This window comes from Prionailurus bengalensis, chromosome A3 (genome assembly GCF_016509475.1).
Source record: "Prionailurus bengalensis isolate Pbe53 chromosome A3, Fcat_Pben_1.1_paternal_pri, whole genome shotgun sequence".
Classification (NCBI taxonomy): Eukaryota; Metazoa; Chordata; class Mammalia; order Carnivora; family Felidae; genus Prionailurus; species Prionailurus bengalensis.
The window spans coordinates 110,630,123-110,657,001 of NC_057354.1; the positions used below are offsets into that span (position 1 = coordinate 110,630,123).

Consider the following 26,879-nt stretch of genomic DNA (forward strand, 5'->3'; position numbering starts at 1 on the left):
ACTTAAGTTGGAGCCAAAGGGAGAGGGTTAGATCCAACTAGCTGGAGCCGTCCAGGAGCCGGACCTCCGAACCTCGCTTTGAGCTTGTTTCTTAGCACAACCACCAGGAAGCCCTGAAAGATGTGCTGCCCGGACTGGTGTCTTGGCGCGATAACTTCCGTGTGTGTGTATGTGTGTGTGTGTGTATGCAACAGGGCGCGCCGCCCGAGAACTTCCGCGTGCGAGGGGGGCACTGGCGCGCAGCCCGCTCGCGCCCGACCGGCGGGTGAGGAAACCCGCGCTCCCGGCTCAGTCGGCCCCCACCGCCGCGGGCAGGGGCGGGCAGGGGCGGGCCGGGGGCGGAGCTGCGGCCGCGCCCGAGTCTCTCGCAGCCCCCACAGGCCGCCGCGACCGCGCTTGCCGCCGCCCCGCCCCGCGACTACAACTCCCAGCAAGCCCTGGGCCGCCCGCGCGCCGCAGTTGACCCATTTCCCGGCCCGTCCCGGGCTCGGCCGGCCCCCGCGCCCAGGCGGCTGCTCCCTGCTGACTGGGGTGTGGGCGGGGAGCGGCGGAGGCAGGAGGAGGCGCTGCTGGCCGCCGCCGTTGCCTCCGCTGCTGGGCTCCTGGGCAGCTCCCGGGGTTTCTGCGGCCGCCATGGACGAGCAGGCGGGTCCCGGCGTCTTCTTCAGCAACAACCACCCGGGCGCCGGCGGTGCCAAGGGTCTCGGGCCTCTGGCGGAGGCTGCCGCGGCCGGCGACGGGGCGGCTGCGGCGGGGGCGGCGCGAGCCCAATACAGCCTCCCTGGGATCCTGCACTTCCTGCAGCACGAGTGGGCCCGCTTCGAGGTGGAGAGAGCCCAGTGGGAGGTGGAGCGGGCGGAGCTGCAGGTAAAGACCCTCCCGGCCTGGCCCTCTTCATCCCGCCTCTTCGCTCCCTTCCGCCCCGCCCAGGACCCTTCCCCCCTCTCCCCCTTCGGCCCCCCTCGTCCCCTCCCCCTTTGCTCCCGCCCATCCCACTCAGAAACCGCATCTCTTTCCCCCCTTCACCTTTGCCTTTCCCTGACCCCGCTGCCTTGACCTAGGTTCCCACTCCAGCCCCTGATGCGTTGTTTACCCTCCCCGTTCCTTTTCGTCTGCTCCTTCACACTCTTAACTCAGTCTCATTTCAACTCTCTTGCCGTCCCACATTTTAGGTCGTCCCTATCAGTTAACTAATTGGGCTGACAGTAGTTTTGAGAGACGTCTAGCAAATCATCCTCTGCCCTAGTGAGTCCCATCCTAGGTCTAGAGATGTTCCCTGCGGAAGGTATTGGTAGTTGGCTCCTGTCTCTCTGAAAGGGAGGTGACCAAAGCAGACAACCGAAGTTGTGTGCGTGGGGCCTTGACTTTAGGCAAGACGCTGATGCTGGGCTAAAGTATTATGAGGGATATCAGCTCCTTTTTGATGTATGTAAACGTTTCTTCTCTTTTCCTCTTCCTCCACCCCCCCCCCCCCCAACCCCCCCACCTCCGCGTTTCTTTTAGGTATTTCAGATCATGAAGAACCTAGATGATCACCGTCAGGTGATGGTTCGGAGATGGTTTCCTATTCTCAGAATCTGAAACTTCCCAAGGGTTAATTTTATGCCCAGTGTTTTGTGAGATTGCCTTGTACTTTGAAAGGAACTAAAAGGGACTTTAAAGTTGGTTACATTTCCTTGCATAATCTGCAAGATAAAGCATATCCAGGAAGGAGCTGTTGTGGGCTCTTAGAAGAAAGTGAGGCTGATACTTTACAGGCCATTCTGAATTGCTAAGTGTGTTTCCGAAGCTGATCTTAAAACTTCCAAGGCACACACCAATTTCACAAGGAACTCGGAGAACTGAGTGGCTGTGCCTTTCTGTTTTACTGGCTAATCTTGTACACTTCTGAAATCTGAGTATAGTTTTGGTTGGTGAAACACTTGAAGTTAAAATGCTACCCAGCGTGTCACTTTTTTTGGTAACGGGTATTTTCTTTGGCACTTAAAAAAAGAAAAGAAGGAATCTGTTAAATAGAAAATCATGTGCTGGAACAGGGTGCTTTGGCCTAGTGGAAGTGGCTATGGAAAGAGGGAGTAGACAGCGTTTTGGTACCAGCTGTGCTTACTGCTGGCTGTGACCTTGAGGAAATCCTTTAACCTCTGTGAACTTCAGGTTCATCATTTATTTATTCAGTACTTTATTGAGTGCCAGCTGTGTGCCTCGAGGGCCTGGGATGAACACAACTGACAGAGCTTCGGCCCTCATAGAGCTTACGTTTTAGTCGGCAGGCAAACAAGCAGCAAATGTAAGTACATAATATACCGAACCATAATGGCACTTTGGATGAGGAAAATAAATCAGGTACAGAAATAGAATGTGATAGGGACAGCTATTTTATTTGTTTATTTTTTTATTAAGGTTGTTTACTTATTTTGAGAGAGCGAGTGAGCAGGGGAGGGGCAGAGAGAGAGAGAGAGAATCCTGATCTGGGGTTCGAACTCACAAACTGTGAGATCGTGAGAATCCCAAGTCAGCACTGAGCCCCATCTGGGGTTCGAACTCACAGACTGTGAGATCATGACCTGAGCTGAAGCCAAGAGTCAGAAGCTTAACTGATTGAGCACCCAGGCTCCCCGCGGCTTTTTTATTTTAGATGGGGTGGGTGAGGAAGGCCTCTGGGAGGAGTTGAGTGAAGCGAGGCAGTGACCCATAGTTTCTAAAATTTCTTCTCATTCTTTATTTCCACAGTTCTATGTTTGTATTCTTTGGCAACTTTTTTTTTTTTTCAATGTTTATTTATTTTTGGGACAGAGAGAGACAGAGCATGAATGGGGGAGGGGCAGAGAGAGAGGGAGACACAGAATCGGAAGCAGGCTCCAGGCTCTGAGCCATCAGCCCAGAGCCTGACGCGGGGCTCGAACTCACGGACCGCGAGATCGTGACCTGGCTGAAGTCGGACACTTAACCGACTGCGCCACCCAGGCGCCCCAGGCAACTTTTTTTTATGTCTGCCATTATGTACTTTAGTATCTAGTCTGTTGGTATTTGTAACTTTTCTCAAAATGAATCTGACCATGTCTGTATAGTGATAAGCAGACTTGAATGCTTCATTTAAATTTATTAGTAATTCACTTTATTAGACAGTGCATTCCATAAATGAAATTGTGGATTTCAGACTTCAAGGAAGTGTTAAAGGCAGGCTTTAGCGTTAACGTTGTTCGGGTGTGGAGAATGATTTTTTTATGTGGCTGCTTAAATTTTAATTTCCAGTTTAGGCAAGGTGAGTCACACTAATTTGGTCAAAAACAAACAAGATAATAACTCTTCCCTTTTTACTTGTGGAGGTTCGGGAGTTTGCAGCTCATCTTACCCTTGTCCTATCTCCCAGTTCTCCCCTTCCACCCCTCCATTTCAACTTTTCAATTTACCTATAATTGTAGTCACTCTTCAGTTTTACACACACACGTGCACACATGCTATTTCTGGGATTTTTAATGGCAAATGTTAAAGCTCAGGTAGGTTTCCAATTGGTGCTCCTCACACTGAAAGCACTACATTTTTACAGTATCTTTTCGTTTGTGCTTACACTAAATTAACCATCCAGGGAGGAACTTTAAAAATGTGTCATATTTCCAAACAGAACAAATAACATACTTTTTGGGAAGAGAGTTTGTGGGAATCTCACAACTGAAAACATATTTTTAAAGTAATTTCTTTTTATCAACATCATTAAATGTGAACATACCCCTTCGTTTTTCTTTTGCCATTTAAATTTTTCTAGAAGAAATCGGAAGTCAGAGAATGAGTGGTGATGAAATTTGGATTAATTGATGTCCTCTCTTTGGTTTTTAAATCTCTTCTCAAGTCATTAACACCGAAGTCAACAAAAATACCTTTAAGATTAAGGCTAATTTGTCCCTTCAGGAACCTGTTAGTCTTGCTCTTTCAGATTGTCAGGACAGAGTTGTGCAAGGCAATCCAAGCTGTCACCTACCTGGTCTGCCTTTACCACTTCCTCCCTTCTTCAGGTCTTGGGAGGAAGGAACCAGTTATACTGTGCTGTAAATTTGTCATTTTCCCCTCCTTGCCCATCTCAGTTAATGTAGAATTCTCTCTCTCCTTTTAAAAAATTTTTTTTAATGTTTATTTATTTTTGAGAGAGAGAGACAGAACAGGAGCAGGGGAGAGGCAGAGAGAGAGGGAGACACAGAATCTGAAGCAGGCTCCCCAGGCTCTGTCAGCACAGTGTCCGACGTGGGGCTCGAACCCACGGACCATGAGATCATGACCTGAGCCGAAGTCAGATGCTCAACCAACGGAGCCACCCAGGTATCCCTAGAATTCTCTTTATTTTTGATAATCCCCCTCCTGCCTCACTACCACCATTCAGATGAGAATAGGCAGTTAGTTCATGGGAAAAGAATGGTTAGGGTTATTACTGAGCTTTATATTTGTGAAAGGAATTGGAGTTGGAATACTAATCATAACAATCGAGGGAAATTTCTTTATGTGAGACATTGAGCTAGATGACCTTCAAGAAGTATGCAGTCTAGTTGGAGTGATAGACAAGCAAGATGTAGAAAAATCAGAGTGTTTATCATTGTGGGGGCTTAGATTTTCTTAGAATAGCACAAAAGAGAGCTAGCAGTGAATGGGGAGAATAGCAAGAAGAAAGAACTTAATGAAGTAATGAGAACCTATTTGAAAATTACTGACTTAATAGAAAGCAGGCATGTAAATACAAAACAAAAACTATTGGCCCTAGATTTTGGGGGGTGTGTGTAGTAGGGGAGGCTCTGTTATTTACCTGGAAATGTTAGAATTGTATGAAAAAGGTGATATGATTGAGTAGCTTAGGGCATGTGGCATAGAGACTGGAGTATTTATTAATCTGGATTTTGGCATTATTGATTCATATTTTCAGTCAACAAGTGTTATTCACCCATTTTATGCCAGCTCCTGTTCTAGGCACTGGAGAAACAAGATGGTTAAAATAGATCCTACAGGCAGACAATAATGAATACTTACATACATAAAATGTTAGGTGGTAGTAAGCACCACAGTCATGTGGTTGGTATAAGGGGGATGTGGAGTGCTTGGTGGGGTGGAGTAGGGAAGAAAGGCTTACCTGATGAGATGCCATTTGAGCAAGACCTGAAAAGGTGAAGTTAAGGAGGGGGTGTTCTGGGAGGGCAGAGAGAACAGTAGGGGGGAAAGGAGCATGCTTGGAATGTTTGAGGAATAATGAGGCACATGTGGCTAGAGTAGAGGAGAAGAATGGAAGAAATGCCATACTGGGTCTTGCCCATTGTAAGGATTTTAGATTGTACCTCAGCCAGATGGGTGACAGTTGAAATGTTTTGAGTAAAGGAACAGCATCGCAAGGGTTTAGAATGCACTTGGAGGGAAGACAATGGTAAGAGAGTCATGGAGTCTAGTTAATAATCCAGGCTGGAGATGAACTAAGCTGGTAGTGATGAGATATGTGAATGTCTATTTTGATACGTATTCAAAATCTAATGGATTCTGAATGCATTTTTGAAGGTAGAACCAACAAGATGTGCTGAAGGATAGGATGTGACGTTTGAGGAAAAAAGAGTCAAGTATGACTCAAAATTATTTTTTGTCACTTTAGTTCAGTATTTCTTAGCTTTAGCTCAACCTTAGAATAATCTGGGGGAACTTTTAAAAATCTTCATTTCCTGTGCTCTACCCCAGACCAGTTTAATCAGAATTTTAGGATTTAGTGCCCCTGGTATTAGTGTTTTTTGAGCTCCCTCAAGAGAGCACGGATTGAGAACCATTGCTTTACTTGTTTGTTTCTGATTTTACATGTATTGTTTGGACACATCTGTTAGTATTCCAGATATGGATGGCTTTTTATAGAATTGGGATATAATTTTTGTTACGTTTCTATTATTCTTTCTGATGATAGCTGGCATTTTATTTTTAGCCAGTAGAATATTATAATTTGATTCACCTCCCTCTGACTGAGAGAGATAATGATAGAGTAATTTCTGAGCTGGAATGAACTTTGGAAAAAATCAGCTGCAACCTTCTTCCGCAGGTAAAGTGAGGCCCACAGAGAGGTTGAATGACCGAGAATGAAACAGGTTTTTGTACAGACTGTCACTTAAGTCTCCAGATACCTGTACAGTTTTTTCCAAGCCCTTAAATTCATTATCTTGCTTGATCCTTAGACCCTTCTGAGATAATCAGTCACACTAATGCTTACTTATCATTTTTCTTTTTATTTAAAACAACAGACCTGGAGATTTTACTCTGTTCCACTGTTTTCTAGCTTATTTTATTGTCTACATTTAATATTTTTTTCTGGACTTTGTGTTCTGAGTTTCATTATGATGTTTCAGGGTGTATATTTCTTTTGATTTTATTTGTGACTTTGTTAGGCTCTTTGAAAAATCTACATGATCCTCAATCATTATCTCTTTAGATTTCTGCAAAATCATCAGTCACTATCTCTTTATATTTCTGCTTTATCCCATTCTCTTTTCTTTAATCTTTAGGTCTCTGATTACATGTATTTTAGACCTTCTTTATCTGTTTATTCTGACTTATTTGCAGTCCATTAATTTTCTCTTCAGTTGAATTTAATCTTTTAAAGCCATCTGATAAGTTTCTAATTTTAATTATTACTGAAGTTCAGTTTGGTTGCATTTTAAATCTGCTGGATTTTTTCTTAATAGTTTCCTGTTCCCTGAAGATATCTTCAAGTTTCTTTTTCTTTAAACCGAGTGAGTATAGTTGTTTTTATAGGTGGTATATCTGTACTTCCTCTGCATGAAGTCTTGGAGATCTCTTTCTGTGGTCTCTTGTTTTTGCCGGTCCTTGTTCATGGTAACTTATTTCTTTGTATGCATAGTTATTTTTGTGTGCTGCTCACTGTCCTTGGAAAGGTGTTAAGACTAATCTGAGGTCTCAAATAAAGGTGTCTTCTTTAGAAGGTCTTTCATTTGCTCTGATGGGTTTTTGGAGGCATTAGCAATCCACAACCATTTTAAAACCAATTCATTGCTTGAGGTTTTGGACCACCCAACTGATGCAAATTTTGGCCGCAAATACATTTGAGGACCAGCATCCTTCACCTTTGCCTTGAAGGAATATGCTACAGGGTCTTAGCTAAATGTGGGACATATCACCTGTTAGACTTTTTACTCCGGATGGTCCTGGTCTTTAGTTTTTGCTCTTTGGGTCCTATAAGGCTGTCCAAACTTAAGGTTCAGATTTGTTCTGATTGGCTAGTACCTCTAGAGCAAAAGTGGCTTTTGTTCTCTTACCTTACTAGGTTCCCATTTTCCTTTCAATTTTGGCCAAATAATTCCTTACTTCTTATCAGCTTTGCCTTTTAAATATGTAAAAATATTTTGTCCAGAATATTTAACTGTTTTCAGTAGAAGAGTTAATTTGAGGCACTATTACTGAAAACTGAGTTATCTTACTTTCAAAAATTGACAAATAAGAATGGCCCAGTAATTATCTGTAGAGAAATATAATTGATACTTTTTCTTTATTAAGAGATATCCTTATTTGACCCTAAACTTTATTTACTATCTAAGTTTACTTTTCTTTGAGTCCCAGTGGTGGGGGGGAGACTATAACTTCTCTCCAAAATCTTGGTAAAATTAAAGCAGAATTTAAAACAAACAAACCAACCCCTTTATTAATCAGTCCTTGATTGGTGTTTGAAAGTCCAAATAATCTGGACTAATTTCCCTTTGTCAGCTTACTCTCTACTTGATGTCAGGCTTATTTTATTTTATTTTGTTTTATTTTATTTTATTTTAATTATTTTTACTTAAAAATTTTTTCAAAAATTTTTAATGTTTATTTTTTTAGATAGAGAGACAGAGCGTGAGTAGGAGAGGGGCAGAGAGAGAGAGAGAGAGAGGGAGACACAGAGTTTGAGGCAGACTCCAGGCTCTGAGCTGTCAGCACAAAGCCCAACGTGGGGCTCAAACCCACAAACCATGAGATCATGACCTCAGCTGAAGTCGGATGCTTAACCGACTGAGCCACCCAGGTGCCCCAGCATACTTTTTGATTTATGAATGTTATTAATGGATTCCAGGTTTCAATTCTGGGCCATTAGAAGTAAACTTGCCCTTGGGATCTTTGGAGTTTCTTGCTTTAGTGGTCAATTTGACACAACAGTCTATTGTCATTGTCTCTTGCAGTGTGGCTGTGGAAAGTATGGGCCTTAGTTCCATCATTTCCAGTATATAATTTTTCTGGGCCCCATCTTTGTTTGTAAATATAGCCACCGAACAGAGTAGTTGTAATTTTAAAAAGATAGAGTATGCAAAGTTTGTGACCTATAATAAATGTCCAATAGGGGTGCCTGGGTGGCGCAGTCGGTTAAGCGTCCGACTTCAGCCAGGTCACGATCTCGCGGCCCGTGAGTTCGAGCCCCGCGTCAGGCTCTGGGCTGATGGCTCGGAGCCTGGAGCCTGTTTCCGATTCTGTGTCTCCCTCTCTCTCTGCCCCTCCCCCGTTCATGCTCTGTCTCTCTCTGTCCCAAAAATAAATAAATGTTGAAAAAAAAATTTTTAAATAAATGTCCAATAAGTGGTTTGCTTTTGCTGGTTGAGATTTCTGTGGAGAGAATGCTTTTAACTGTTTTATTTATTTATTTATTTATTTACTTATTTGGTATTATTTATTTAAATTAAACTTTAGGAGCCAAGAACTAGTTTAAGTGATGCATTTGGCATAGTGGCTACTTATGCCACTGTTAATAGTGACAGTAAAACTGACAGTTTAATAATACTGACAATAAACCGACAGTATCAGAAGTAAGGAGCAGGCTAGAGATGTAGTAGTAGATGGTAATAGCTGGAAAGCATTGAGGACTGGAGATAGGAACAGAGGAACTTTGCAGTTCAGGAGAGAAACCTGAGGCAGGAGAAGAAGCTAAGGAAGGGGGTAGAAGAAAAGAAGAGACAGAGGGAAGAGAGATGGGGAGAGCAGAGACAGACAGGAGGAAGAAACTGTACACATGAACCTGTTGTTAATTCCTAGAGTATGTATGTCTGTAGTCTTCATCTTAGCACATGTAACTGTAGAATTCTAGGGCTGACGGGGATGCGTGTGCACACGTCCCCTCTCTTTGTTTGCCCTGCATAGCTCGACTCCCAATTTTCTATTCCCTTCATTAGACTAAGAATATTTTACCTCCTGTGGGACCTTAGAACTTGCATAGTCTCATCCCTTGTTTTTTGTTTTGTTTTTTTTTTTTTTTGGTGTGGTTTACAAAAGTGATATATATTTTTTTTCTACTTAATTTTATTTATTTGTTTTTTAAAATTTGCATCCAAATTAGTTAGCATATAGTGCAACAATGATTTCAGGAGTAGATTCCTTAGTGCCCCTTACCCCTTCAGCCCATCCCCCCTCCCACCACCCCTCCCGTAACCCTCAGTTTGTTCTCCATATTTATGAGTCTCTTCTGTTTTGTCCCCTCCCTGTTTTTATATTATTTTTGTTTCCCTTCCCTTATGTTCATCTGTTTTGTCTCTTAAAGTCCTCATATGAGTGAAGTCGTATGATTTTTGTCTTTCTCTGATGGACTAATTTCACTTAGCATAATAGCCTCCATTTCCATCCACGTAGTTGCAAATGGCAAGATTTCATTCTTTTTGATTGCCGAGTGATACTCCATTGAATATATATACCACATCTTCTGTATCCATTCATCCATCGATGGACATTTGGGCTCTTTCCATACTTTGGCTATTGTTGATAGTGCTGCTATAAACATGGGGGTGCATGTATCCCTTCGAAACAGCACACCTGTATCCCATGGATAAATGCCTAGTAGTGCAATTGCTGGGTTGTAGGGTAGTTCTATTTTTAGTTTTTTGAGGACCCTCCATACTGTTTTCCAGAGTGGCTGCACCAGCTTGCATTCCCATCTCATCTCTTGTTGTATCAGTTAGGGCCACAGAGAGAATAAGTAAATGGTCCTTGATCACTCTGAATTGGTGGGGATTGACTTTAGAACCCACGAGTCGTACTACCCAAGCCCAGGCATTGTTCTCCATACATCATCTCCTTTTATTGGTCCCTTACCCTGTGTAGCTGCTTCTGATCTGAAGTAGCCAAGTGAATTACAATATTTAGATGATTAAGTATGCTTTGAGTAGCTGTCATAATGTAAATTCTTATATATTTCAAACTTCAAGCAGAACAACTTAGTGAAATGATTGCATTTTAAGGGGCTCAGGAAAGTTTTCAATGATTTGTGTTCCTCAAAGGTGTTTAACAATGTGTCACTCTAGTTTCTTCGAATCGTTTTATTTTTGTGTAGAGAATACTGATGTAAAATGTTTATTTCTTTAAAAAAGTCTGCAAATTCGGATCTTTTCCAGCTTGTTCTGAGGGTAGCCTAATTATGTTGTGTGTGTGTGTGTGTCTGTGTGTGTGTATGTGTATATCTGTATATACATACATATATATACTAACTATGCTATATACAGGCACATATATGTATATACTAACTATATATGCTATACTATATATACTAAACATATTAAAATATGTATACATGTATATTTTATACATATTTTATACATATATATGTATGTATATTTTAATATAGTTAGTGTTTATTGATCGTATATCACCTTTTGTGTAGTGCTTTTGTTATTAGGTTATTCTCAGCCCATCTGTTTTACATATGCTGTTTGAACAGAATAATAATGTCAACCATGTATTTGCTGTTATGCATTAAGGTATTTAAAGAAATAAAATCACTTTCTTTAGCAGACAGTGCTATTTAACTTTTATAACAAAAGTACCTTATCTAAATAAGATGATGGAATATTCGAAAATACTGATATGCAAGAAGGAAATTTTATTGTAGACTGGCTTAGAAGCAGTATGGCTCAAGGAAAAATGAGTAGTGTTCTGTTTTGTTTTATTTTTTTTTTTAATTTTTTTTTTAACGTTTTATTTATTTTTGAGACGGGGAGAGACAGAGCATGAACGGGGCAGGGTCAGAGAGAGAGGGAGACACAGAATCTGAAACAGGCTCCAGGTTCTGAGCAGTCAGCACAGAGGCCGAGGCGGAGCTCGAACTCACGGACCGTGAGATCGTGACCTGAGCCGAAGTTGGACGCTTAACTGACAGAGCCACCCAGGTGCCCCTGTTTTGTTTTGTTTTAGATAAGAACAGGAGAAGAATAAGGAGTAGAAGCCCTGGAATTAAGAGGAGCGCTGGGAAATGTTGAAGAAGGTGGGGTGGAATAGGTATTTTGGGTGTGGTGAATAGGTTCTTGGCATGACTGCACTACAGAGATCCAAGGAAAGGGCCGGGGGAGTGTTACACACAGGCTTCATTAGCACTCATTTACATATGACAGAAATTGGATCCAATACCAGCATATCTAGTTAGGAGAAATAAATAAGATGTCAGATTCCATAAGGGTGATACCAATTTCACCTGATGGAAAATTACAGCCCAGTCTGGGACTTGCTCTCAGTTTTTTTGTTTGTATTTCCTAAATGAGAAGGTTCAGCAGTAAGCAAAGCTTAAATTATATGCACAACCAAAACCTGCTCCTGAGGAATGTGGATTCATGTAAAGCTAAAAGGGAACAAGGAGGAGCCTGGAGATCTGGGTCAGCACACTTATTGAACTTCAAAGAGTCCTTACTTGGGGAAGATGGTACCATGGTCCCAGTACTTTAGCTTTTGTTTCCTCTTCTTTCCCCTCCAACAATAATAACAGTTTTTATTGTTGTTGTTGATCCCTTACCATGTGCTGGGTACAGTGTAGAGCACTTTACACGTGTGATCGATTTTAATCTTTACAAAGCTCTTTGTGGTAGGTAATAATTATTCCCTAACTCATAGAAAAGATAAATAATTTGCCATAAGAAAAGTTTGAGTGGTGGGACTGGGCATGGTAAAAGGAAGGAAAAATATTTTGACACTTTTCTTCTTCTCATGCTTTTGAGTCAATGTATAGGGTTGGGATATTTTCGCTCCCTTGTCTGCCTGGTGAATTTCTTTTTTTTTTTTTTTTTTTTTTTTTTTTTAAAAATTTTTTTTTTTTTCAACGTTTATTTATTTTTGGGACAGAGAGAGACAGAGCATGAACGGGGGAGGGGCAGAGAGAGAGAGGGAGACACAGAATCGGAAACAGGCTCCAGGCTCTGAGCCATCAGCCCAGAGCCTGACGCGGGGCTCGAACTCACGGACTGCGAGATCGTGACCTGGCTGAAGTCGGACGCTTAACCGACTGCGCCACCCAGGCGCCCCAGTGCCTGGTGAATTTCTAATCCTCTTCCAAGTTTCATTTTACTGTCTTTGGGAAACCTTCAGACACAGTGAAGTTTCATGCTCCCCTAAGAGCTTGTATAAATAACAGAAACACCATCCTGATCAGTGGTTGGGCAGTTAATCTGGTTGAAATGATACCAAGTCATTTAAGTTAAAAATAATATAAACGCATAGTCATTTGTCACCGTAAGACCAAGCCCACCTGCCCTTCACTTTTTTTTTTTAAGAACACTGATTGGAGTTGTGTGTTGTCTTTCTTGAAAAAGCTACAATTACAATACATTGGTTATGATTTCTGGTTTTGGTTTTCCTTGAGTAAAGTACACAGTACAGAATCCTCGATTTTTATGACTTTTCCCTAGTCTTTCACAGTTGTGTCACCCACATTTAATTTGATAGCAGGTCTCCTGCTTAGTAGGTCTCCTTTGTTGTGTTGTCTTCCCAAAGCATTCAACTTAGTTTTTCTTTTCATACGTATGTTTTATTGGTTTATGTAATGTTTAATTGAATTATGTAATCAAAGCAACAAGTGCAATTGGCATAAACAGGTTTGGGAGGAAACCAGATTGACTCTTGGTGAGCTTATACAACTTGACTGAAAACGCAGTGTATGGGTGAATTATAAAGAATAGCATACTCTAGCTGTGAATACTTAATGTGCCCTGGGCGTTGGGCAGTGTTTTACCAAAGGACTGAAGAATACTGGTTAATCCAGAGGCTTGGTTAAGAGAGGATTAGTGTTGAGAACTTCTGTGTCTCAGTTATACCACCTGTCTCCTGATTTGTGTGTTTGTTTCCTCACTAGGTTTTGAGTCACTTAAGCGTGTTTTAAGGTCTAGCAGTTACCGGCACATAGTAGCTGCTTACTAAATGGTTCTTGAATGAACGAATCATATATTAGACTACACTGTTACTGAATATGTATTAAATATATGTGTTTAAATATGTATATTATGTCTCAGCTAAATTGTCATAAGGGCAGGTCCTGTGACTCAGACATCTTTGATATTTACAGCATTTGTCAATTTTGTGAGTGTACAATATATGTTGGCATATATGGGAGCAGAGGGTCTGTCCCTCTTTCTGCTAGCTAGTTCTGTCTTATGACTTCCCTTGGAAAGGGCCTTTTAGAGCAAGTAGTGTCTGTATTCTGTTGTGTAGAGAGCATTGCCTGGGCCCTGCCAAGTCATTCTGACAGAGCTCATTTTTAGGGATGCCACTGGCTTCATAATTGCAGGTTGATGTTAGCTGCAGCAAATGGTGCTTGGGTTTTGGTAGTTGTGAGTGTAGGTTTGTTTTCTTTTCCCTTTGTGTGTTAAACACTGACTGCCAGGAAGTGTCTTTGGCATGGTGTCCTGAAAAGTCTTTACAATCAGCAGGGTCACATAACATTTTTTTCTTTTCTAAAATCCATGCGTTCAAATTTTATACACGTTCTTTATTCCTTCTAAATAGATAACGAATTATTTTTTTTCTGTGAAGATGAATCTTGCTTTAAATAAAATATGTAGTTTTCATTACTTTGTATTCTACTTTTCCAATTGTATTTATAGTTGCATTATTAATATACTGTGATTTTAAACTTTTTTGAACTCTGCTACTTTAATAAAATAAAAATGCCCCAGTTATCCATAATTTAGAATTAAAATTCGGACTTTTTTTTTTTTTTTAACCCCTAAGCCTGCTTCTTTTCATCAAAGATGAACGTTTGATTTTCCAGATCCTTATAGCTAGCCAAGTGAGAATGAACACAAAAAAGCTGAAGTATGGAAATACCAAAGTTGCCAAAGCTTCATAGAAAATACGTTGTGGTTTAACAGTGGAAAACAAGCAGATATAGTTCCAGCTCCTGTAGAGCTTATCATCAAATGATGATTCTTAACTTTAGAAAGACCTGAATCCATTATGCCAGTGGTAGTATCCACTGTGGCAAGGCCATTTTAGTTTTTCCCATTTAAAAACCAACCAAGCCAATAGGAATAATAAAAGAAACCCCTTTGTCAGCAGTCTTACCCATTAGTAGACTATCTTGTTCTCTTTCATTTCAATAGGATGTTCTCAACATCCTATCTTGTTCTCTTTCATTTTGCTGTTAATTTCTCTGTACAGACCACATTTAGGACCTTTGGTTTTCTACTAGTCTCATTTTCCTCCCTCTCAGTTCCTTTGTTCTCTTTCTCTCTCTTGGGTTATTTATTCCTCAGTCTCTTATGATCTTGCTTTCAGGCCACTGTTCAGATACTTGTTTGCCAGATTATACTGTTTGTTTTTTTGTTTGTTTGGTTTTTGTCCCCCCCCCCCCCCAGCTGTTTCTCTTTGATTTGAATCTTCCCACTCCAATTGATTGCTTTTATATAGATAGATGTCTTATAAAATTATATCTCTAGGGGCACCTAGGTGGCTGGCTCAGTTGGTTAAGCATCCGACTTTGGCTCAGGTTATGATCTCGTGGTTTGTGGGTTTTAGCCCTGCATCGGGCTCTGTGCTGACAACTCGGAGCCTAGAGCCTTCTTTGGAGTCCGTGTCTCCCTCTCTCTCAAAATAAATAAACATTAAAAAAAAGGTACTCTTTTTTCTTTTTGCCTATAGTAGGTTTCAAATCTCTTCCATGATTAGACTGTTTATATTTCCTACCTGTTAGGGTACTGTTCCTAAACCAACATAGTTTAATCTTGCTTTGCACATAAGCCACGTCTACTTTTTTTTTTTTTTAATCATTGCTCAAAAAGTTTCATCATTCTGGAATGTCCTTCCACCACCTCATAGTTTGTATTATTCTTTCAGATTTATATATTTCTTTATTCAGATTTAGCTTAATCGCATTTCCAACATGAAAAGTTTTTGGTTTTGGTTTTGATTGTTCCTTTTTTAATACTTGCTTTGTCATTTGGCACTTAGGATGTGCTATCTTTTACTGTTTACTGCTTTTTATGAATCTGTTCGATTAATTTAACAAATGTTTATTGGGCATCTTCCACATGCAAGTGATTGTTGTAGGCATTGGGAATATAGCAATCACTTGCACAGTCTCTGCCCTCTTGGAGCTTTAGCAGCTTCCTTTGTACCACATTTAAAAAAAATTTTTTAATTTACTTCTAATACCTAGTGCAGTATATATTAACATTATGTGTTAATAGTGATAATATTACAGTTCAGTTCAGTTTTGCAAAATGGAGCCCAACTAATAAAACAGAAAAAAACCCTGCCTTGCTGCCAACCAAAAACTTCTTGATAACTATAGAGAAATCGATAATTTTTCTGGAGAGTGAGGATATCTTTTGGAAGGTGGCTGTTGTCTTTGAATTCAATTATACGTTTTTTTAAAAATTAGCCAAAGTAATACTGCCTTTGAAGATATCAATTCAACTGTATATTATTAGTCCCCCATACAAATAAACAGAATGTAAACAGAAATAGAAAAAAATACTCATTGTCTGGGAATCAGGACTTAACTCACATATCATTTTGTTTTCCACATATCACCTTCAGTTCCGTATAATCACAGAGTGTTAAACTGTTTCCTTGTATAGTTAAGGAAACTGAGGCTCAGAAAAGTTTAATAAGATCATACAGATTAGTGAGAGAACCAGGAGTAGGAATCTCCCAATTCCCATATCAAAGAACATTGAAGTTTTGTATAGTATATTTTAATAATTGATGTGCGTAGTTCTGGTCCTGAGTTACCAAGAAAAATTATGTTCCCTGGCTTTTTTTTTTTTTTCCCCCAAAACAAAAGCAGGAATTTGTTGATCTTTAAGATTCAGTGTACATCAAAGCTTAAGTTTATCTCAGGTATTTTTTATGTGTGTCTAGTAAGTCTTTACTATTTTCCCTACTTTGTGTTCTCTTGGTTTCTTGTTTGAATAAAAATGGTTACTGATATATTGACCTTATTTTATATATACATTTTTTAAATCAGGAAATGAGTGTTTTATGAAAATCAGGTAGTTGTTAATAAAAGCTTGTTTTTAATAAACTTGACTTCCCTAGTTAAGGAGTCTATGCTGATTTTTTAAAAATGTTTTTGTAAGTTTGCTATATTGTGAATTAGAGATTTAGAGCATGAATCACTGACTAAAAACCACCAATTTTTCTATAAAAAAAAGTTTTAAGTTTTTAATTTTTATTAATTTTTTTAATGCTTATTTATTTTTGAGAGAGAGAGAGGGTGGGGCAGGGGCAGAGAGCGAGGGAGACATAGAATCCAAAGGAGGCTCCAGGCTCTGAGCTGACAGCACAGAGCCCGACATGGGTCTCGAATTCTCGACTGTGAGATCATGATTTGAGCAAAAGTCGGATGTTTAACCGACTGAGCCACCCAGGCACCCCAAGAAAGTTTTTTTTAAGTTTATTTATTTTGAGAAAAGAGAGAGAGTGGGAGGGAAGAGGCGGAGAGAGAATCCCAAGCAGGCTCCACACCATCAATGCAAAGTCCGACATTGAGCTCAAACCCACAAACTGTAAGATCATGACCTGAGCCCAAATCAAGACTTTGACACTTTTAACCAACTGAGCCACCCAGGTGCCCCCCAAAAAGAGAGTTTTAAACTTTATTTAGAATTCAGAGTTAAACTTAGACTTTATTTTTAGAAACTGTCTAAATTTTACATGTGGCAATACTAAAAAAAATCGAGAGCTGGACAGTGGTTAAAGTGGTAAAAGCAGATTTTAATCAGAGACTTTTGTAATAGGGGGAAAGAGATCTCAATGGGCCCAATTCTGAATACAACAAGGAAAATTGGGAATTTATAGCCAGGGCCAGGATGGTGGTGGTGGTGTCAGTGGATGTAAATTATGAAGAGTAAACATCAGAGGTAGGGGGATTCTGGCTAACCTGACAGAATCTGACAGGATTCTTGCTGAATCCAGGCCAGAGTGACCAAATGTCACCTGGGTACTGGGGGGGTTGAGGAATTTGATCAGATATATTGAGGGTGAGGAGATATTGAAGGTGAGGGATTCTTGCCAAAATGACTTACAGTAAGATTGCTGCAAAAATTGGGGGATGTGAAGGTGGACGTGGAAGTCTAAAGATCTGGCCTCGTGGAGCAGAGGGCTCACAGGAGCCTGACTGAAGTTTGGTTGAGGAGAGACTCTTTGTCAGAAGAAATGATTTCTTTAAAATAAGAATAGGTGTACATGTGAAATACAAGATACTCAGCCATATCTCTGGTATCTCCCTCGTTCTAGTCCTTGTCACAAATGTACTCTTTAGAGGTAAATTCTACTAACAATTTAGTTTGTGTCCCTACAGAATTTTATGTGTATGCACACATAAACACACACTTGGGCTTTTCATTGAACTTGCATTTACTTGGCAATGATCATTTATTGCCTTTCTTGTTTAATCTATTTTTATCTCCATTCTCATATTCTCCTTTCATTTTTCTTTATCTTTGTAAAATATTTTTTCTGTACATGTGCTTTTTATTTACAAAAATCAAATTATGTCATTTTTTCCTTTTTTTAGAAATATCCATTTGTGATATTTTGTATACATTAACTGTGTTACTTTGAACTGTTTGAGAATTTCTTTAACATAGTAATGGTTTGTTGGGCATGCATAAACCTAATTTGGCTAAATTGCCGATTGCTTTTGAGAATGACTGCCCTTTCTACATTACCTACCAGAGCATGATCACATATAGCTTGGCATTATCTAGAATTCTACTTTTTTGGTAATCTCATAAATATAAAGTTATATCTCCTATTTATATTAGCTTTCATTTTTCTGGTTATCACTAAGATCAGGCATCTCTTTCTGAGCTTGTTAGCCTTTTGGGTTTCCTCTTCTCTAAATTGCTTATTCATATCCTTTATGAGAGCATGGAATATCTATTTCTTGAGATCATCTTCTGTCTATATTAAAAGTAGGATTAGTTTTTCTTCTTTTTCTATAATTTTGGTAATTTTTCAGGTTAGTGTTACAGTTTTAGCAGGAAACAGAATGGTAGTTCTATTTATTAAAGCTAAATAAATCTAATACTTGTAGAGTAGGTTAAGATAAAGTCATTGGGATTTGTATTTATATTAGGAATATTACTTAAAATAATAGGCATTGTTTTATGTAATGGATTTAATTCTAAAAAGGCATGTTTTCTGGATCTTATTCTCTTACAAATTAAAGAAGGAATATATATAAACACACTCATAGAGGTATCTGCATACATATATCTGTAGACACACACATACTTGTAGCTACTTTAGCTGATTTGGGACATGTCATAGGTTTGTGTATATGAAAATCAAGGTTACCAAAATATATTTCTAGTCTGAAAGCTGCAGTCCTGCCTTGCCTACTGCCTGTAGGGCGTGACCACCTTAATAATAAAATCAGCAACATATAAATTTACATTTCAGTCTTACCCTACTTCACTACAAGGTCTTTAAATTTAACTCTCTAGCTCTGTGTTTTCTTCAGATCTCTGTTAGTGTACACATTTATGTTTTAAACGTGACTGGTTTGGGGGCACCTGGGTGGCTCAGTCGGTTAAGTGTCCAATTTCAGCTCAGGTCATGATCTCACGGTCTGTAAGTTTGAGCTCCACATCAGGCTCTGTGCTGATAGCTCAGAGCCTGGAGTCTGCTTCGGCTTCTGTGTCTCCCTCTCTCTTTGCTGCTCCCCTGCTCACACTGTGTCTCTTTCTCTTTCAAAAATAAATAAACATTAAAAGAAGAAATCTTTTTAATGATTGGTTTGTACATAACTATTTGGTGTCTTTTTTTTGTTTGTGTAACAATGAAATGAGTTAATAAAACACTCAGAAAAATATAACAGAGGAAGAACTCAATAAAAAATGGCTTTCGTTAATTTTATGTATTCATATGTATATATGAATATATATATGAATATATGAAATTAATATATGTATATACATATATACGTACATATATGTATATATGTATATACGTATGTGCATATATATGTGTGTAAAAATATATGTGTGTATATATATGTGTGTGTGTGTATATATATATATATGTGTGTGTGTGTATATATACACACACACACACATATATATATATATATAGTTGTAGTTCCTGTACTTACTTTTAGTAATTATGTAACCCAGACAGATGTCATATTTGCTTATCTTTCTATCTCTGCATACAGGAAAGTTCAGAAGAGAATTCAGCAAACTGTTCACATTGATTATCTCTAGGTAGTGGAATGGGGGTAAAGGAATGGATTTGCTGGTTTTGCCTTTATATGTTCATATAAAGTTTGAATATTTTCCCCCAGTTTTTGGTATTTTTAATGAGGAAGAAGAATTTTTTTTTAAAGCTATCAAAATATAGCTTATTGAACTACTCTCTTAATGAGTACTTGGATGGTTCTGTTATAGGACAATAGTCAACATATGGCAAAATAGTCAATATTAATAATTGTCATCAAAGAAGTACTCATTAAAGCAATGAGATACTTCTTTCTATCTATGAATTTTTAAAAATCAATGACAGCACCCAATGCTCGGGGGAGATGTGTTAAACTTTAGTTTCATACATTGTTGTTGGCATTATCAACAGTATCTATCTGGTCAGTATCTATTAGGAAACATACTTTGACCTAGTAATTCAGTTGGTTGTGGTCTATCCCAGAGAAATAAATAATTCCCTTAAAAGTCTATAAGCATGAAAGGCAGCCTACTGAATTGGAGAGGATATTTGCAAATGGCATATCTAATAAAGGGTTAATGTCCAGAATATATAAAGAACTTATGCAATTAAACATTCAAAAAACAAATAATCTAATTAAAAATAGGTACAAGACATGAACAGATGTTTCTCCAAAGAAGATGTACAGATGGCCAATGGACACATGAAAAGATGCTTAACATCACTCATCATCAGGGAAGTGCAAATCAAAACCACAATGAGATATCACCTCACACCTGTCAGAATGACTAAAATCAAAAATACAGGAAGCAACAGATGTTGGCAAGGATGTGGAGAAAAAGGAACCCTCTTGGACTGTTGGTGGGAATGCAGACCGGTATAGCCACTGTGGAAAACAGTGTGGAGATTTCTCAAAAAGTTAAAAATAGAACTATCGTATGATCCACTAATCGCACTGCTAGGCATATACCCCCCAAAATACAAAAACTAATTCAAACGGATACATGCACTCCTATGTTTATTGTAGCATTGTCTACAATAGCCAAATTATGGAAGCAGCCCAAGTGTGCATCAGTAGATGAATGGATAAAGAAGATGTGTTTATATATATGTAAACACAGTGGAATATTTTCAACCATAAAAAAGAATGAAATCTGCAACAACATAGATGGAGTTAAGTGAAAAAAGAGTATAAAGTTAAGTGAAAAAAGTCGGAGAAAGACAAATACCATATGATTTCACTTATATGTGGAATTTAAGAAACAAAATGAGCAAAGCAAAGAAAAAGAGACAAACCAAGGAACAGGCTCTTTATAAGAGAACAAACTGATGGTTACCAGAGGGAGGTATGTGGGGATGGGTGAATAGATGATAGGGATTAAAGAGTACACTTATCATAGTGAGCACTGAGTATTATGTAGAACTGTTAAATCACTATATTGTACACCTGAAACTAATAGAACACTATGTTAACTACACTGGAATTAAAATTAAAAGCTTAAAAAAAGTCTATATGCATGAAGAACATCATTAGCAATTTATTTTGTAATAGTGAAAAGTTACAGTCTGAATGTCCAACTATAGTGAAATGAGTATTAGGAAGTGAACCCTGTTAACAGTGACCTAACAAAGGTCGTATATTTCTCACAAGTCTGGTGGTGGGTAGTCTTTTTCTCTGACATAAGCTGGTGCAGTTATTCAATGATGACGTAAAGAAACTAGGTTTTTTTCTGTTATTCTCTTCTGCCATCCTTCACCCCCAGTGTGTTGGCTTATTGTCTTCTTTGTTGCATTATGATTATAAAATTGCAGTAGTTACAGACATCAAGGGAAAAGTAGCAAAAAGGTTTGCTTAGGTGTTTTTTGTTGTGTCTCCTTTATCAGTGAATGATAAACTTCCCCATAAGTACCATCCCCATGCCCAGCAGGTATCCATATATATATCATTGGTTACATAGCCATGTTTGGCCACAACAGAATCTAAGAAAGCATGACTTTTGCTTTCTAGACTCTGTAGTGGGAAGTTACAAGGTAGAAAGGGGTTGGAAATGTGTATTTTGAGTAGCCAGTCCAGAAGATCTGTTGCAATGGTTAAGTAAGTATGGTAACTTGAAGGTCTGTAATAAACTCCATGAAAATGATGGTATAAAAACAGTAATAACACAGAAAATTAGATTAGTTACATACTGTGTTTAGCAGAATGCCTGGTTCTCAAAAACCCTTATTTTCTTGCCTCCTGACTGAACATTAATTTAAGTGCCATAAAGTAGTAAAACAGTATTTACATACAGAGGAGTTTTTCTTTAATAGAAAATAATAAGTACTCTGGGGCTTCAGAGAAGGCTTGAGCTAAATAGGCCAAGACTTGGCATTGGTAGAATTTGAAATTTCAGAAGAGCGTTTGGGGAGGTAGTGGAGATGAAGAGAGGAACATTAGCCAAAGTGTGGGACTGGGAGAGTTCAGGCCATATTTGAAGACTAAAATACTGTCCCCTTTGATTGGAACACAGGATGTGTTCAGGAGAAGGGAATGTGGAAGACAAAGCTGGACAGGTGAGGTGGGAACAGATTGTAGATAGCCTTAAATTCCGTTGGGAAGATTTTGGGCTTTAGTTACATAGCATTGTAGATTTATAGGTCCACAATGGAGACATAATGAATGAATGTTTTAAATATGAAAAGTGTTGCCTCTTGAAGACTGTTTCTTTAGAGATTATATATCAATCGAAAGGGAATTCGATTGGTGTAAAACATGTTCAGAACTGCTTTGAAGTTTTCTGACCATAAAATGATACATTGTAGAAAACTTTTCATATGCAAGGAATACTTTCTGAGACTTTTTGTGAATCCTCAGGTTTTAAAATTCAGACCTCTTTGTGTGGGATCCTTGCTTCCTCTGAATTTTATTTCCTTTGAGAGTCACGTTTCATATGTATATATGAATTCCTGTTAAGTTAATAGTCTTCTCAGTGTTAATGAAAGTTTTATTTCTTTTGATGAATCGATTTTGCTCAGGTTGGAACACTTGCTGAGTCAATTTAATGATTTTTTTTTTTTTTTTTTGTATAGAACAGTTGGTGGACTTGTTCACATTCATACTTACAAGCTGTTACCAAATTTGACATTTTCTGACTAAGAGCTGTCACTTTCTTAGTACTTATGTTTTTCTTCACTTCCAACACCACTGCTAGCCGTTTGGCTTTCTTTGGGGTTGGGAGGAGACATTTTTGATAAGCTTAGTTTTTAAAAAATTATTTTAGAGTTATTGCTTTCGACCTTTGAGATGTGAATGCTTGTTTAGGCTAGCATTTACTCTGGATCTGGCCTCTAGCCTCACATCGTCTTAATGGAATGTTTTCTGGGTGGTTCTCAAACAGTGATAACTGTGAATATTACATCTTTGAATGTCAAGTTTATTATACTGCACATTCACAGATCTGTCCCTTGACTGATATCTTATTCTCTCACTTCACTCTGTGTATGTATATGAATATGTACATATTTTTCTTTTTCCTTTTTCCAGCTTTATTGAGGTATAATTGACATATAACATTGTGCAAGTTATAGTGCACAATATGTTGATCTAATACACTTGTATATTACATATACATGTATGTGTGTCTACACATGTAATATACACACATATGTATATATACACACATATATATGTATATGAAGTTTCCATTTCTTTGTGCAAATGTTAGAAACATTTGTAAAGATTTGAGATATAGGAGGACATGCTGTGAGAATTGATTGGTTGAGGGATAGAGGAACCTTTATAAGGAGTCAAGAAACCTGATGTGCGATTATTTATATTTTGTCACCTGATAATGTGTATGTAATTAATTTAGTGTTTTAAATGTGAATTTGACCAGTGGAGAGTTTCTTGTGTAGGACAATTTATATTTGTAATCATGTATTTAGGGATGGTGGGATTGCTGTGAAAGAATACACCCCTGTCTCTTGTAGAACTTCAGACATAATCTGTCACTTAAAAAAAATTCCTCATCTTTTCTGGAAAGGAATACTAGATAAGTAAAAATAATAGCATGGAGCTTTTATGAGGAAAATTTCAGGAAACTCACTCATTTGTTAAAAGATAAAGCTAGCTGTAAAGTTAATACTAGATTAAAATACAGTTTCTGAGATGAACATCAGTTTTGTACTTGACCCCAGAATTGAATAGGCATCCCACTGTATTTTGTGTTTATTTTTTATATTCAATGCTTTTGCCCATAATTGTGTTTCTGGTTCTAGTTACATACAACATATGCTACTGGTCCATCTGTGTTGTATTCAGCATACAATGGTTCTTCTACTAGACTGTTTTGTTTTGTTACTATCATAGCCCTAGTGTCAATAACTGTGCCTGGTGCAAGGTAGGTGCTCAGTTAATATTGTTAAATGAATAAATGTGAATATTTTACTAAATTTACTACTCAAATCCTCAGTTACTAGGAGACCTCATTTTCTGGTCTTAGCTTTTTTCTTTAAAAAATTTTTTTAAATGTTTATTTACTTTTGAGATAGAGAGAGAGGGCACAAGCAGGGGAGGGGCAGAGAGAGAGGGAGACACAGCATCCGAAGCAGGCTCCAGGCTCTGAGCTGTCAGCACAGAGCCTGATGCAGGTCTTAAACTCACAAACTGTGAGATCATGACCTGAACCAAAGTCGGATGCCCAACTGACTGAGCCACCCAGGTGCCCCTTAGCTTTTTTCTATACATACGTGTTCTGGTCTTGCACCATCACTAGATTGGAATCGCACTGTGAGTAGGAACCTGGTTTTATTTGTTTTTCCTTTTTTCTTTACAATAATTTGGACTGTGGTGGGTAATAGGTATTCTCTAAAGATGTGATTTTAACTGAATGAAAAATGATCAATTTTATTTTTTTTAATCACGAGACTACAAAAATACAGTCATAAACAAGAAATTTGGCAGAGAAAACAGCTAATGTGTCTTTGTCTGTCAGCTTGAGGGCCTATATAACACTTTGTACTTCTGTGGCATAGAGAGCTGGGGTTCTGGGACAGCTCTGTTTCTTGCTCTTTAACGGCCTATTTGCTTTATTTTTGGCTTTCTAACTATGTCACAGATGGTGTAGGTCAGTGGTTCTCCAAGTGTTGTCCCAGAATAGCAGCATTAGCATCACCTGGGTACTTGCTAGAAATGCAAATTCTCAGGCCCATTCCAGACTGAGGGTGGAGCCTGGCCCGAGCAATGTGTGTTATAGCAAGTCCTCTCTTTGATTCCTTTACAGTACAGTTTGATGTCTCTGAGTGGTCACACTGTCTTTAGGAGAGAGGGCTGCTAGAGGCAACAGTTGTTGTGCCAAAGAAAACCAACTTGCAGCCAGAATTTAAGAGAGCAATGTAATCCAAAGTTTTTCAGAGGGAGCAAGTGTAGTTTATAAAGGTGTTAGGATATAAAGCAAATTATTGAAACTTCATTGTATGCTATTACTTAGCTTAAGTAAACTGTATTATTCACTTTTATTTTTCAAGGATTTCTCTTGTTATTTGTGAGTTTATGCTCAAACGGAAAGTGAGAAGCTTAAATTGGTCAAGTTTTCTCATACTTCAGATTTTTGCAAAAGTGAGTGCTCTGCCCATTGCAGATGAGCAAGAAACAACTGAAAAGTGTCCAACCCAAGCTAATATTTTGCGTATTTTTCTTTTTTGAATATGCTTTACAGTGATTTCAGTTTTGAATTTGAAACCTTTTAAGATTTAGAGTACAAGATAGTTTAAATGGTTTCAATAAACTAAATGGTACATTTAAAATAATTTGTTTTTAGATATTCCTGTGTGTGCAGATAAACCTTAGATATAGCAGGTTTATATTCCTTATATATGTCCTCTTGACAAATTGGAATTGGAAAGTAATACAGAAATTAATTTTTGTTTACCATGTAGACTTAAGTTGTAAAATATCCAGTTATTGCTGTTTTTATGTTTTTTATTTCTAATGGTTAGGAAATGAAGACCTAATTTTAGGTAAATAATGTAAAATCTTAATAAGGCTTGTATGCGTTCTAACTTTTATTTTCCTTGAAGGTAATTCCAAAGTTTTCTTTTCAAAAATATGTGCCATTACCATTAGGTTTCCCTGTACACATAAATGGATGTATGATGATTTACAATTTAAAAAATATTCTATCTGTAATACTTGAAAGCTATTTTCATACTTTATCTACTTGATCATATTGAATTTACTTCATTTTTCTACTTTTTTTCTTAAGATTTCAATTGCATGTCATAATCTTTTGTTCCTGGAACTCTGGAAAGTTCAAAAGAGTTCACTCCAAGAATGTTGAGGTGACATTAGTGAAGGCAGAAGTGAGAGTTTTAGAAAGTAGGCAAGTTGTAGCTTACGTAGTTCAGAGAGAAGTGAACCGATGCAATGAAAAATTCAATAACTGAATGCATCACTTCCATATTACTGGACAGTATCGGAATATATTTGCTCCCTAGAAATCTGTCTCTCTTAGTTTAGAAGGAATTCTGCTATAGTGGTGTGCAGGGAGAACTTTTAAGGGGCCCTTTGGACAATGTATTGTCTGTCATATCCTTGTTGTAATACTCCCACTATGTTGCATGTGTGCCTTGAGTTTTCCAGGTGGTGATTCATTTATGGTCTTGGACTGTCATCTTAGTTCATTTGTGAGAATGCCGTGCTCTTTAGGGGCATAAACTCAATCTCTTGGTGCTTCTTTTTTTTTTTTTTTCTCTTTTATAAAAATAATGTATTTGGATTGAAACATCCAAGACCAAGTCTACAAACTGGTGGCTTGTGGAGCCAGATCTAGTGAACTAGTTTGGCTGTAATCGTTTTAAGTTTTTCAGTTAAGGGACTTTTATGCATAGTAACATGCCTATAGGACAGCATTCGGAAGGCATAAGGAGGGACATGTACATTTAAAGGTAGTTTTAACTCTATTCTTCTTTCTCTCAGCCACCCGGTTGTTTTCTTTGAGGACATTCAGAATGGATACATATTTGTGAATCATTCCAGGGTTATTACTTATACAGAGAAGCATAATAGTATATTTACCTTTTTTTTTTTTTTAAGCCAAATGGTTGCAAACTACATACGTTGTTCTGTGTTTTGCTTTTATTTTCATTTAATCTATCTTGGAATTCATTCTATATCAATATAATAAGAACTGTCTTCTTTGTAACAAATGCGTAGCTTTCCTTTGTATAGATGTAGCCCACTTTTTTTCCTATTTTCTTTGTTTTTTCCTTTCTTCCTTCCCTTCCATTCTTTCTTTCAGTCTTTTCTTCCCTTCAGTCTCCGTCTTCCTCCTGCCTTTTTCAGTTAAATAATCCAATTCAAACAATAGTATCTTACCATATTAGAAAAACCTTTACCTGGGATTTACCTTTTATTTTGAAAGGGTAGAATTTATGCCAGTTATTATGTTTTAGATTCAGGTGATTTTTATAGAAGAAATTAGTCTGTCAGAATATGTGTT

The 26,879-nt window shown here is 38.2% G+C and overlaps 1 protein-coding gene across 4 annotated transcripts in view; it reads left to right on the forward strand.

Annotated features, from left to right (window-relative positions):
• The first annotated feature begins 340 nt into the window (after positions 1–340).
• Positions 341–26,879, forward strand: part of STRN (striatin) — a 94,214-nt gene continuing 67,675 nt past the window's right edge. Inside the window, exon 1 of one of the 4 annotated variants that reach the window (XM_043604173.1) lies at positions 341–867. In XM_043604173.1, coding sequence (XP_043460108.1) covers positions 634–867 — 234 coding nt within the window. In that variant the 5' untranslated portion in view covers positions 341–633. The remainder of the gene's footprint in view (positions 868–26,879) is intronic. The other 3 variants (XM_043604171.1, XM_043604175.1, XM_043604172.1) reach the window with 3 other exon arrangements.